Below are 13,639 nucleotides of genomic sequence, written 5' to 3'. Positions count from 1 at the left end.
ATTCCGGTCACGTGCTAAATTGTTTAAATTCAAACCCGTCGGCTTTCTCTACAATAGCGGCAAGGACCTGTTTTCGATCCAATTAACATAATCAAGTATTATTCAATATTTACAAGAAACGATACTCGTGTCGCTTTATACGACTTTGAGATTATAAAAACAGCGAATAAAATGTTTTTATGACATCATAAGACCTAAGACACAAATTGTGTTAGAAGTATTTTTTTTAAATACAAAATTACCATACAAAAATCTATATATGAAATAAAGGATTTTAAGCAATAGGTCCTAGCAAAAGGTTAGTTTTAAAATATGTATAGAAATAACTATATTTGTCCAACGTATACGAGACGAGCAGCGTTGGCCTAGTGGCTTCATCTCTCATCTCTGAGGTCGTAGGTTCAATCCCCGGCTATGCGGCAATGGACTTTCTCTCTATGTGCGCATTTAACTTTCGCTCGAGCGGCGGAAAACATCGCAAGGGAACCGGCTTGCTTAGATCCCGAAAAGTCGACGGCGTGTGACAGGCGCAGGAGACTGATCACCTACTTGTCTATTATTATATAATAATAGACATACAAATGATCATGAAACAGATTCAGACATCTAAACCAGATCTAAAAAGGTTGTCTGAGGACTGATTTTTTTTTTTTATTATCCATCGTGAATCTATCCGAATATAAGAATAAAACTTTTCTTTCTAAAAACAATTTAAAGTATTCTGCGCGATAGCCTCATAACCCACATTAACCTTAAAGGAAAACTCAATATACCCTTGTGATAAACAACAAAAAGTATCACCTCAACAATGTTTTTACCATCTTCAATAAATTTTTAACTTTCTACATGTAACGGTGACACCTAACTTATGCTTATTTGAATGTAATTATTTATGACACATGAATGCGGTTGCATTTACATTTTTACACAGCAAAAAGAGAATTTTACTGTGTATTTTAAGTAATTTATTGTTCACTTAGAATTCCAATATTAATGTGCATGTGGCCGCGTCATTATATACATTTATATAAAGAAATAGTGACGCTACAACCTTTTAGGTCTGGTCTTAGATTTCTGTATCTGTTTTGTAATCATATCTTTTTTCTATAGAGCCGTCCGTGCCTGAATAGAACTTCTTTGGGTGTAAGCAATTCCCAATTCTTAGTAAAATTAAGTATTTAAATGAATAATGCACAGTCCGTTTCATAGGGCATTTTCTTTTGCAATTTAGCAAACTGTGGAATCGTCTCCCGGTGGGGGTCTTCCCTGAGAGATACGACTTCCAACTATTCAAAATTCGAGTGTACTCCTCCTTCAAAGGCCGGCAACGCACCCACGAAAAATGGGGGTCTATGGGCTGGGATGACTGCCCTTTTATGGGCGAACCGTAGGCTCGTTTGGGTTATTGTATTAAAAAAAAATACTTATAAGACAGTTTCTGGAATCAGCACATCCGAATTTTTTTTTTTTAATAACGTACATTCCTGTCTGTAATTATTGACATTTCTCCATTTTAAATTATTTATTAATCAACTATAACCGTTATTGTGAGTAGTACATACCAACGACTGTTGGTCATGTATTTTATTTTTCAATGCTGTTTTCTTTCTAACATTGTTTTTTCTTACAACGTTTAAATACAAAATCCATAGGTACACAGCCGGGTATTGAACGTTCGACCTTAGTTTCGATTAACTCAGTCCAACATAGGTACATAGGTACTCTAATAGTTACTACTATTAATTTCTTAAACTATATAATACCGTTCTAAACTTTATTAATCAGTAATACTACTGTCTAATTATATACAATTTATTCATAATTTTAAAATTAATTTGCCATATTTTCCGTGACATCAATCTCTATGCAAATGAAGTGATAACTTAATCATGGATTAACTTTACGGTATGCAAGTCATAAAATTGTGTTAAAAATAATTTATTCTACAGCCCATTTGTGAGTCAAGCACCGTTCATTGGGTAACTTTAATAGCAGTGTCGATTCCTCTCAATAATTTGATAAGAGGCCACTTTTTTACACTCCCTAAACAGACGAATTTCTGTATTCTACACCTCAGATAAGTGCCAGGTAACTTCACAAGTTTTGTCTTTGTCCAAGAAATATTGATCTCTCAACATACGTTTTTATAATATATATTGAGATATAAAAAAACTGTGGTACTACAACCATTTAGGTCTTGGCCTCAGTTTTCTTTTTTTAATAGGGAACTAAGTTTTCTTTGCCTGACACACTTCGTCGATTTTATAGTCGTATCGTTTTTCTTATGATGTTTTCCTTCACAGTAGAAGCGAAAGCTAAAATGCGAACTTAGAAAAAAAATTGGTGTTCTTCAGGGTTTTGAGGCCCAGGCTCAAACCACTAGGCCAATACTTCTGTCGATATGTAAATATATCAGCTTAAATTGTGTCCCTTATTATTTATACAGTATAGCTAAAAATATTATCAACTACGTTGTATAGATGTAATGAAAAAACAATTTTCCTTAATGTCTACGTTGTTTTTCAATTATATCGTCACACTCGAGAGGGAACAGTCGCGTGCTATAAAGAATGCAATTACTAAATGAAAGTGATATGAATTTGTTTAATGCCTTTTGATTTTCATCAAAGTGTGATTAATGATATCGTAGCCAAGATTTTACTTTTTATTTTTTTATATTTTTATACATTATAAAATACTTCTATTATTGAGCATACTCCAACATATTATGAACACGATAGCTCAAAGCACGTGGAACTTTGAGTTATGTAAATAATGTCATATATATTTTTTATGTGATAGGGGGCAAACGGCAGGAGGCTCACCTGATGTTAAGTAATACCGCCATGGACACCCACATTGCCAGAAGGCTCGCAAGTGCATTGCCGGCCTTTTAAGAATTGGTATTCTCTTTTCTTGAAAGACCCTAAGTCGAATTGGTTCGGAAATACTTCAGTGGGCAGCTGGTTTGAAAGATTTGCGTTTATTTCTTTTACTTAGTAGGTAATTGTCCCTTGGTTTTTTGAGTCTTACGAGAATATATCAAAAAGATAACGTTATTTTTTAGATAAATGGCTGTTTCATTTCGTAAACGTAGACGAGTTTTATAAAAAGGAAAGATTTGTATGTTGATATATGTATAATGAAATAAACTTAAAAGGTACTGGGCCGATTTCAAAAATTCAGTTTTAGCCGAAGAGTTGTATCTAAGGAACATAGGCAACCTATTTTTTTTTTAATTTCTAGGCAAGAAATAGCTTGGCCAGGTTGCTAGTGAAGAATAATTCCAACGTTCGAATTGATAGATATTAATTGAATCTTAATGTACTATTAACTTCTTATATAAGCAATAAAATAATTTTAAAAATACATTATACAGCAACGATTTCAATATTTCTGTAACAATTTTAATCTGTAGACAGTAAGTACGAGTACTAATAGAAATTTGTAATTACATATAATCATCTACACTAGCCACTTACAAAGGCAGTCAATAGCTGTACGCTTTATTATATTGTGAAGAAGCAAATAAATACAACTTTTTTCTTTGTTTCTTTCGACGAATATTCTTCTATTGGGGCATATAAAGTTTCTTAATCGAGTCATAGATCACTCAATCCTTTATTATGTACAAAATGATCAACTGTCCAAGTTGGAAGGTAAAGTTCTCCTATCGATTACCTCCATTCAAGGTTTATAGTAAATTGGCCCGAGATTAGGTTGCGATAAACTTGCAAGTGATTCCGGTGAAATCGTGATGTTTGAACAGAAAGGGTTTAATAGTATTTGATGAGGGAATATTGGCTATCTAGCGCCGTTTAGAAAGCACTTAGGAATAACTGTACGTTGTAATATTCAAATGTGGCCTGATAGACAATTTTCACTTAAGTCTTTTCCCTGTGTGTCATGTCTTATAATTGGGTAATTCGTATTAGACTCGAATGCAAACGGATACTTAATTTATTCCTTCATAATTCGTTGAAAATATTAACAGTAGATTACTCGCAACATAATCAGCCTTAATCTATTTAATCCTGGATATATATTAGTATATCATTACTATAGCTTGAAGAAAGCTAAGGTCAAGAGTGTGGATGTCAAGTGCATATTTAACAGGAAATATCAGGAAGAAAACCATAGTTGTATTGTAGTAAATTGCATATGTATTGCGATACAGCGAGAAAATGTTGCCTATATTAAAGTTACACAAGGACTAAATATGTATATTTAGCTGTTTATTTATTTATAATTGTTCTTATTTAAAAAAAATGTGTGTGTATTTATGTACACGCGTTAGAAGTTATATAATTATACTTCTTTGGCACAACAAGATAAACATATTTTCAAAAAAAATATCTTTCTCCTTATTCTACACTTGTAGAAAAAAACTACACTAACAATAGAAAAAAATTACTCTCATCTTTTTTCCCTAACGCGCCAAAAGAAGTATAACTCAAAAAAAAACCAAAGTGTCGTTTTTTGTGACGCTGTGCACGCGCATCGTATAAATTTACTCTTATCATTTTCCCTAACGCGCCAAAAGATGTACATTGTATAACTTCAAAAAGTTATATTTAACTTCATTTTGGTAATAAAATTCTTGAAGTTATAAGCAAAGATAGAGAAGTTTTCTGTATTTCCGAACTTATGAAAAATGTGGTATATGATGCGTGTTGGTCGCGGCTAGCTAAACCAATGTTTTCGTTAAATCATTATCTGAACCTAGTATGTGCAATCATATAACAAAAACAGCAAACAACAACCGCAAACTCCACCAAAAGTTTACTTACTTAAAAGTTACCAACATATTAGACTAGCAAATAACGAAAGTTAATCGAAAAGGAAGTCGATTCCTTATCTAAACATAAACTCGAAATCAAACGTTAGCCTTTTCGAAGTAAGTCAAAAGCTATAAAGTAAACCTGAACTTCCAACGATTACACGAGGTCGTAATTATCCCGACTTAATTAGAAACATTAACTTTGCCACTTGCAAGTAAGGTTCATTAATAGCTACATATACGATTTGTAACTAGAAACCATAAGTAAGAAATTACGGGGAATAGATCTTTTGAAACTTATTTAATACGTGCCTATTAATTGTTAACATGGTACAATAAACGAAAAAAAGAAACATAGAAGGTGGATAGACCAAATTAAGGAAACAGCAGGTGGTACATGGGAGAGAGTAGCACAGTGCAGACAGTAATGGCGGGATCTGGAGGAGGCTTTTGCCAAAACAGGGCACACAGATATCTAAAAAGAATGAGATAGAAATAAAAATATGTGTATCTGAAACAAAAGGCTACTATTATTATTATTAACTGTGAACTGACTTCACGACGATACGTCACAATCGATAGCTATATATGTAATATAAAATATAACATAAATATGATTCACGTAATAAAACAATTTACGGACTTATACTTATAATAATGAATTTATTTAAATTATATACACAAAATTATGAAATACCGCATTTTATAGTAATATATTTCAAATTTAAACCCCATTTGTAAACTCCCACGCATCCAAACCGGATGGTAAAAACAACTCATATCCTTATAAGATGAAAACAATTACATGGCCTCTTAACACCAATATCTATAAGGAGAGAAGGCATTAGATATTGAACTTAGGGCCAGTCTTCATAACTGGATTTTATGTTTATGTTTATGTTAAAGCTTAAAAGTCTAAGGAGGTTTAGGTTATATTTGAAAATACGACGTCAGGACGTTAAAAAATCAAACATTAATATAGATCGGAATTAAAAACTATTCTATCCAATCTTGACTACGGCAGTAAAAAATCGTAATATGTATGTATTATCTATACAAATGTTATAAAGAGGTAAATCGAATCTATTAGAGAGAAATTAAGAATCTATTGAATTGATTTTTTAACTTTTTTACCAATAGAAAGCTATGTTATTCGTGAGTGCCAAAGCTATATATAGCCCGAAAAATTAAATGAATTTTGGGCCACGGTTGATCGTATGAAGCTGGCGCGAGATTTGATTAAATTAACTAAATACAATACATTACTTATAAGTTACAACTAGTAAACTCCAAAGTTCTGTCTACAGAGAAATGACAAATCTATACAAAGTGAGTTCAATATCGTAAGGCCAAAAAAACTGTGTTATTTGTTTACGTGTAAAGATATTCCTAGAGCATCCCAAGAATATTCAAAACAGAAAATGCAATAAGATTTTGACGTACGGAAAACTTTAAGACAACACAATAGTATACCACGTTTCATTTTGGCGTTCATGTCAAACAGGTAGCATCTTTGTAGGTTAAAAAGTAACAGTCAAAAAAATATTGCCGTAAGAATAAATTTGTAAACATTTTGCAGACGCACTTCGACCATAAATTACGGACATGTCCAATTTCGTGGCTTCGGGATTCAATTTCGACCGGTCGACGCACCTTACTTTTTTCACTAGCGACTCACCCCAGCTTCTATGAAAATTAAAGCTTTTATCTTATTCAAATATTTATAGATTATATCACCTTTAATTTCTCACATAATGATAACAGATAACTCAAACAATCTAATCTATAAAATTCTCGTGTCACAATGTTCGTTCCCATACTCCTCCGAAACGGCTGGAACGATTCTTATGATTTTTTTTTATGCATATTCAGTAAGTCTGAGAATCGGCTACTATGTATTTGTCAAATCCCTAAGTGATAAGGAGTGTCCACCCCAAAAAAAATATTTTTATTTTTTAGAAAAAACTTTTTGTTTTTATTTTTTTATGAAACAACATACAAAAACACATATAAGCCTTAATTGTTACCCCTCTACGATCAACCCCTATTTTTTTGAACCAAAAAAAAATCCTAGAAATAATATACATGGCAAAACGACGTTTGTTGGGTCAGCTAGTAATTTATAAAAATGTTCTTTGACGCGAATTATCACATCTACGTTTAAAGAGCTTTACATCAATCGCTGCGACAGACGTACAGCGTAAATAATGCAATAAATTTTCGTTTATATCCGTTAAAGATGTTTTATTTAAAGGTGCAATCGCGTAAAAAAGACGATATTTTATTGGTTTACGACAGTATATTTTAGTCCCAATGACAGTTATGTGTTAGCTTGTAAGTTTATCAATGTGGCGCTACAACCTTTTTAGGTCTGGGCCTCAGATTTCTGTATCAGTTTCATGATCATTTGTCAAACTTTTGAGCGAAAAGTGTATTCAGTTTGCATTTGTTATTCTTAAGTAATGTTCGTAAGTATTTTATGCTTAAGAGGTAGGTTTTAAGTACATATTATATACTGTTCTTTGGTCATTTATAGCTTTTTATATATTACGAAATATACACTGCAGTATTTAATTCTATTTACATTTTTGTTTAAATTAATTCTTATTGAAGAGATACTTTAAGATTCGAAAATAAAAATATGGTTCAGCGATATATTCGCGGATTAACGCTATAAAATTAACTTAGTTAAACTAATGTAAGTTATTTTTAATTAAATTAATACACTGACCATCGTGACTCAGTGGTAAACACAAATGACCTACAGAAGTCCAGGGTTTTAGTCACAATGAAACAATGTTTCTTATTGGTAAAGCAATCATAGAAACACACTCAGAAATGTGGGATTACGATTAATAATGTATAAATCAAATTTTTTACTATCCATAGCCCACATTCAATTAAAGTAGTATAGTAGACACAGAAGTTGTCACATTAACTCGGCACCTGTCATACAAGCTGTATATGTACGAGCGATAAGTATGACAACATTTTGTAAAGTCGCTTTTATGATTAAAAATTTACAATTTAAATCAACCAAATTTTCCTTATATTTAATATACTTACGTAATATAATATACCGACACTTTATTAACTTTATTTTATTATTTTGTTTTATTACGCATTATGTAATTTAAACGAGTTTAGGCTATGAATTGACACTATTAAACTCATGAAAATTCCTTATTAACTCAAAAATCTAAAGAAGTTATCAATACATGTATTTTTTATGTGTGTAGATAAATAATAGAATAAACGGATTAAACTAACCCTACAAACATTCTTGTATGTAAGACGCCTTAACCTACTAGGCAACTGGTCTTCCAGACGATGACTACTTTCTTTAACAGGACTTTGAGATTTTAAGCCAGCTGTAGTTTTATTTTTCTTAGTACGTGTGCGAAGACGTAAATAAAAAAGATAAATTAATCTAGAAACAAATATTATTAAAATATTTAAGTGTGTTCATAGGAAATTTGAACAGTGTTGGCCTAGTGGCTTCAGGGTGCGACTCTCATCCCTAAGGTAGTAGGTTCGATCCCCGGCCATGCACCGATGAACATTCTTTCTATGTGCACATTTAACATTCGTTCGAAGGGTGAAGGAAAACATAGTGAGGAAACCGGCTTGCCTTAGACGCAAAAAGTTAACAGCGTGTGTCAGGCACAGGAGGCTGATCACTTGCCTATTAGATTGAAAAATGATTTTTTTTATATAGGAAATTTAATAATTTTTAATTATTTAAACAATTTACATTGTGTGACGTAGTATACGCATATTTTTTTTTAATTTAGCATTGCTGTCAAGTTAAGATCAATATCAGCCTGTAAACACTTCTTGATATAGGTGTCATACATAGGCTACGTACTTTTTTAACACAGTATTGAATTTAGGGTTATATTTTTTAGTTATAAAAAACATATAAGGACTTACCGTGACCGAAAAACCCGCGTTTTTCGTTGACATTAGTCGTATTCCGAGATTTCAAATTGTTTGTCTTTATATCACTCCAATTATTAACTTTTCTCTTAAATTTCGTGTGACCATTTCGTTTAGCACAATCACAAAAACATAAAATTATTATCACAAATAAAATCACTGAACATTTTAATCGAAACGATTTCGTATGCATTTTTGTCGATTCATAATTGGATTAAGCGAATATTTCTTTGGCGTTAAAAATAATTTCCTTAATTTATAAAGACTCATTTGTTATAAACTTTGGTATGTTGAAAAAATAATGACAGTTTTTCCCGCGTAATTCTTGGAACATGCTTCGGGCAACGGCGCATGCGCGGTGTCTTTCACTACACTGACAAGACAGGTTTGCGCGGACAACCGCAAGCGAGTTAATCGACTGGCAACTGATAAAAAAAAGTTTAAATAAAGTTTATATCACCATAGAGTAAGTCATATATTATATACTTTATGTCACTTTATGATTGGTAGTTGGTATAATATAGTTTATTATAACAAATTGGACACACATATATATCATGATTTCAGCTTTATGAAACCTCGAGGATATTTTTATATTTTTCAAATTTCATTATAATTAGACTTCAAAATAATGTGTATAAACGAAATACGGTTGAAACAAGTTTCGAATATCGAAAAATAGAATTTCATTTAATAAATATTTGCTCTACATTTGAAATTCTGGTTAATGAGTTCACGAAAAATACAAATTGGTGCAGAGAACAAATAAATATCATCCAAAAATGAGATTTAATGGGCGCTCCACTTGTTACCGCCTGCAGCCAACGTGTGCTATTAATTTTGGCTGCAATTTATATCGGGTTTTTAAAATATTGATTTCAGTTTGGAAATAAAATTGCGTTTGTTTTATCTGTTATGTAGAAATAAATGTGATTTTTGTTATAGCCCAAAACGTGCTAGCCAGCCAGTTTAAGTACGGTAAACATTAATGTCTAAACATTTGAGTTGAGTACGGGGCAAGCATATTATTTCGTGTGTTAATTTTTGTCATAGACAAGACATATTATGTAATGATGCGTGATGTGTGGTAAGCACAAAAGCCAATATTTTGGTTTGTCTGTTGTCTAAATGGTTTCACTGGGAATCAAATAAAGGATAGGGTAGACTGGGTACGGTTGTGCCAGGGTACGGTTGTGACAGTCCTTATAACAGCAAAACTATACGGAATGCGGATAAGGGTCCAAGGGGAGGGAGAAGCGGCATGCATGTTTAAACGTGTTCCCCACATTGTGTCAGCTAGCGCGCGACGCTAACGTAAACAGGGATCTGTATTGCTTTTTAATAGTCAAAAGTAAGTTTTTTTGATGAATATCTTTTAATATTTACTGTTATTTGTATACAGATAGATTATATCTTATATTTTTTTGTTATAAGTTGAATATTAGTAGTTAATTAAGAGTGATTAGTTTTTACGTAGGTTACATGGCCCAGTCGTGGCGATTATTTGCTTTCGAAAGTATGCTTTGGGTACGGTTGTGACAATTGTTGTGGGTACGGTTGTGACATATTGTTTTTTTTATATTTTTTCATTTTAGATGCCCAGGACACGCTTGCGGAAGACTGAAAGAGCGCGGTCTGACATAAGTCAATATAAGCATGCTTATGAAGAAGTGAAGCGCGGGACGTCTTTACGCAGAGCTGCGGAAATGCATAACATTAACCGAATGTCGTTGTTGCGATACATCCGCAAACGTGATGAAATGGGTGCGAATCACGATGAAGATAGCATCAGTATGGGGTACGTTGCTCATAATAAAGTATTTTCAAAGGAGCAAGAAGAAGAGCTATCAAAATAATATATCATACGATGTGCGGATATATATTTTGGCCTTGCTACAAAAGAGGTACGGAAGCTGGCATTTGAACTGACAGCTAAATACAACATAAAACGACCTGCTACTTGGGTTGAAAATAATATGGCTGGTGAAGAATGGTTCCGTTCGTTTATGAATAGAAACCCGTCACTGTCTGTACGTGTAGCTCAGGCTACAAGCCTTTCAAGAGCTACAAGTTTTAACAAAACTAATGTGGAAGCTTTTTATGATAATTTGCAAACTGCTTTAGACAGACACACATATGAGCCACAGGATATATACAATGTTGATGAGACAGGTGTCACTACCGTGCAAAGACCAGATAAAGTAGTGGCAAGCCGTGGCATACGGCAAGTCGGAGCTGTTACATCAGCTGAACGTGGTACTTTAGTAACAGTTGCTTGTGCAGTAAATGCCTTGGGAAATGCCATACCTCCTTTTTTCATTTTTCCGAGAGTTCGTTATCATGATCACTTTGTTAGAGACGGGCCAGTGGGATCGATTGGAACGGCAAATCCTTCAGGCTGGATGCAGGATGAGTCATTTTTGTTATTTTTAGAGCATTTCATAAAATTCTCTAATGCTTCTCTAACACATAAAGTGTTACTAGTGCTGGACAATCATTCTTCTCACATTCATATTAATACACTGGATTTTTGCAAAGAAAATGGAATCACTCTGCTGTCATTTCCTCCTCATTGCTCGCACAAACTGCAACCATTAGACCGATCTGTCTTTGGGCCATTAAAAAGGCTATAAATACTGCTTGTGACGGCTGGATGAGAAGTCACCCTGGCAAGACAATGTCTATTTACCACATACCAGGTATCATCAAGACTGCTATGCCTCAGGCTTTCACACAAGCGAACATTCAGGCAGGTTTCAGCAAAACTGGTATTTATCCTTTTAATCGTAATTTATTCCAGGATATTGACTTTTCGCCAATTCCTACGAAATATATTGACTACGCTACGTTCACCATTAAGCAGGCGACCCACAATGCTCCAAGCAACCCTGCCCGATGCATTAGACTGGCCACGATCTTGTATTGAAAATGAAATTTGTGTCAAAAAAACAATATACCAAAACATAATATTATTCTAAGATTCTCGGCCGAGCACGGGAAAATGTCTTGTCACCTAGAATAATGAACATCGGTCAATAAGTATCGGTAAGAAGAATCTTTTAAATAAAACTTACTTTCTCTATTTAGTTCTCATGTCAGGCACTAAAACGAATTATTTAGGTATTCCACGTCGTAGCACATTCCAAACACGATTTCCAATACACTTTGACTGAACTCTCCGAGCTACGGTATTGTACATTTGTAGTTATTCTGGTTAGTTTTTTACTGATTTACAGTATCTACAAAATGTCTCATTATCATCTTCAATTGCTATACAGTCCCGTAAGTATATTTCGCCATCGCAATCTATTTCGTGCTATTTGCGTCCAACTTCGAACCCCTTTGTATCGAGATTCTTTACAACTCCATCCCACTAACGTCTCGGTCTACCGCAGTGCTTTCCAACCTTTTCTGTGCCATGCCCCATCTTAGCCTACCTAAAATTCTTATGCCGCCCTATGTAACTTACATCTATATATATAAAAATGAAACCCGTTTTCCGTTGTCACGACATAACATGAAAACGGCTTGACCGATTTGTCTGATTCTTTTTTTATAATATTCCTTGAAGTACGAGGAAGGTTCTTACGGAGAGAAAAATTAAAAAAAAATGAGTGAAAAAGTCTAAAAACAACACTTTTCTATATTCCCATACAAAATATTCGTAATAATATTTAAAGGCAATTTGAACTTTAATACCATATCATAAAGTTCAAGTGTTAGTGGAGGGGTTCCGGGAAGGTAAATTTTTATTTTTTGACATTATGTATTTGTTGTATTATCAACTTTCTTTTTTTTATATTACTAGCTAGACCGGTGTACCGAATAGCAGAATAAGTATTTAAAAAAAATAAAGAATCAGCTGTTAGGCGGTACGATGTTCGCCAGGCCAGCTAGTAATTTATATATTTAAAAATTTAATCGTTCACTTAAGAAATTTAAATGATAATGTACTAGGAAACTGTTAACTAAACAAAAAGTAAATTTTCAAAACATAATGAAAATCTGGAATTCAAATTCCAAATAATTTTAATAAATATTTTTCTATATTAATTTAGTGAGATCCATGCGCTTGATGCCTGATGCACAGATTTTATATTAGGTTCCAATTTGTGAGCTTTAGTCTCAAGTCTACACATTGCCTTATATCCATCTGATTTCGATTGCCTCCTTAACAATCAAATTGCCCCCTTATGGAGCGTGGGCTTCACGTTGGGAAACACAGGTCTACCGGATTTTCTCTTGCCACCAGCTTCTGAGTTCAGTAAGATGGGGTTCTGTCGTCCGCCATTCTGAGCAAATGTCCCAACCACTTGAGCCTGTCCATTTTATGAATTGGACAATGTTGGCATCGTTAAGGATGTTATAAAATTCTTTATTGTAGCGAATACGCCAAACACCTAAATGTCATATACACACGGAGAATCGTAAAAGCAAAAACCTATCACAATAGTAGCTTTTTAATAAAATTGTAAAGGCTCCATGTAAAATTGATACCATTTTTTTGTCTCAAAAACTCAGTGTTATACATTGTGTTTTTAATGTACTTTTTACTTTTTCATATAGTATTTACGCTATATTTAAATGAGAACAGTGCGTTTGTTAAATTGACTTATAAGGTGTAAGCTGTATTATACAAGGTATTTTTAAATTAAATGTATTGAATAATTTTTATTGATTTTTTTCATTTTGTAAATGTTTGAACCTTTTTGTAAATATTATGTATTCCAATCTTTGGCTATATTTTTAGTTGGATTTCGAAATAAATAAATAATTATGATAGGACACACATCCGAATAGCATTCGTACAGTAAACTATAAAAGTTGTATTGAACCCTATCCGAACTATGACAAACATACACTACTGTCATAAAGTTTCTGCTTATTACTGAGGATTGTCAGCCGATTAAAACACAAATA

The 13,639-nt window shown here is 33.1% G+C and overlaps 1 protein-coding gene across 2 annotated transcripts in view; it reads right to left on the bottom strand.

Annotated features, from left to right (window-relative positions):
• The window catches only part of LOC125060971, a 34,757-nt gene extending 25,630 nt beyond the window's left edge, over positions 1-9,127 (bottom strand). For both annotated transcript variants that reach the window (XM_047666102.1, XM_047666103.1), the window contains exon 1: positions 8,714-9,127. In XM_047666102.1, the coding sequence (XP_047522058.1) occupies positions 8,714-8,912 (199 nt within the window). In that variant the 5' untranslated portion in view covers positions 8,913-9,127. The remainder of the gene's footprint in view (positions 1-8,713) is intronic.
• Positions 9,128-13,639: the final 4,512 nt, after the last annotated feature.

The sequence above is a fragment of the Pieris napi genome, chromosome 22 (genome assembly GCF_905475465.1).
Source record: "Pieris napi chromosome 22, ilPieNapi1.2, whole genome shotgun sequence".
Taxonomy (NCBI): Eukaryota; Metazoa; Arthropoda; class Insecta; order Lepidoptera; family Pieridae; genus Pieris; species Pieris napi.
This window is presented reverse-complemented; position numbering and strand designations above follow the sequence as displayed.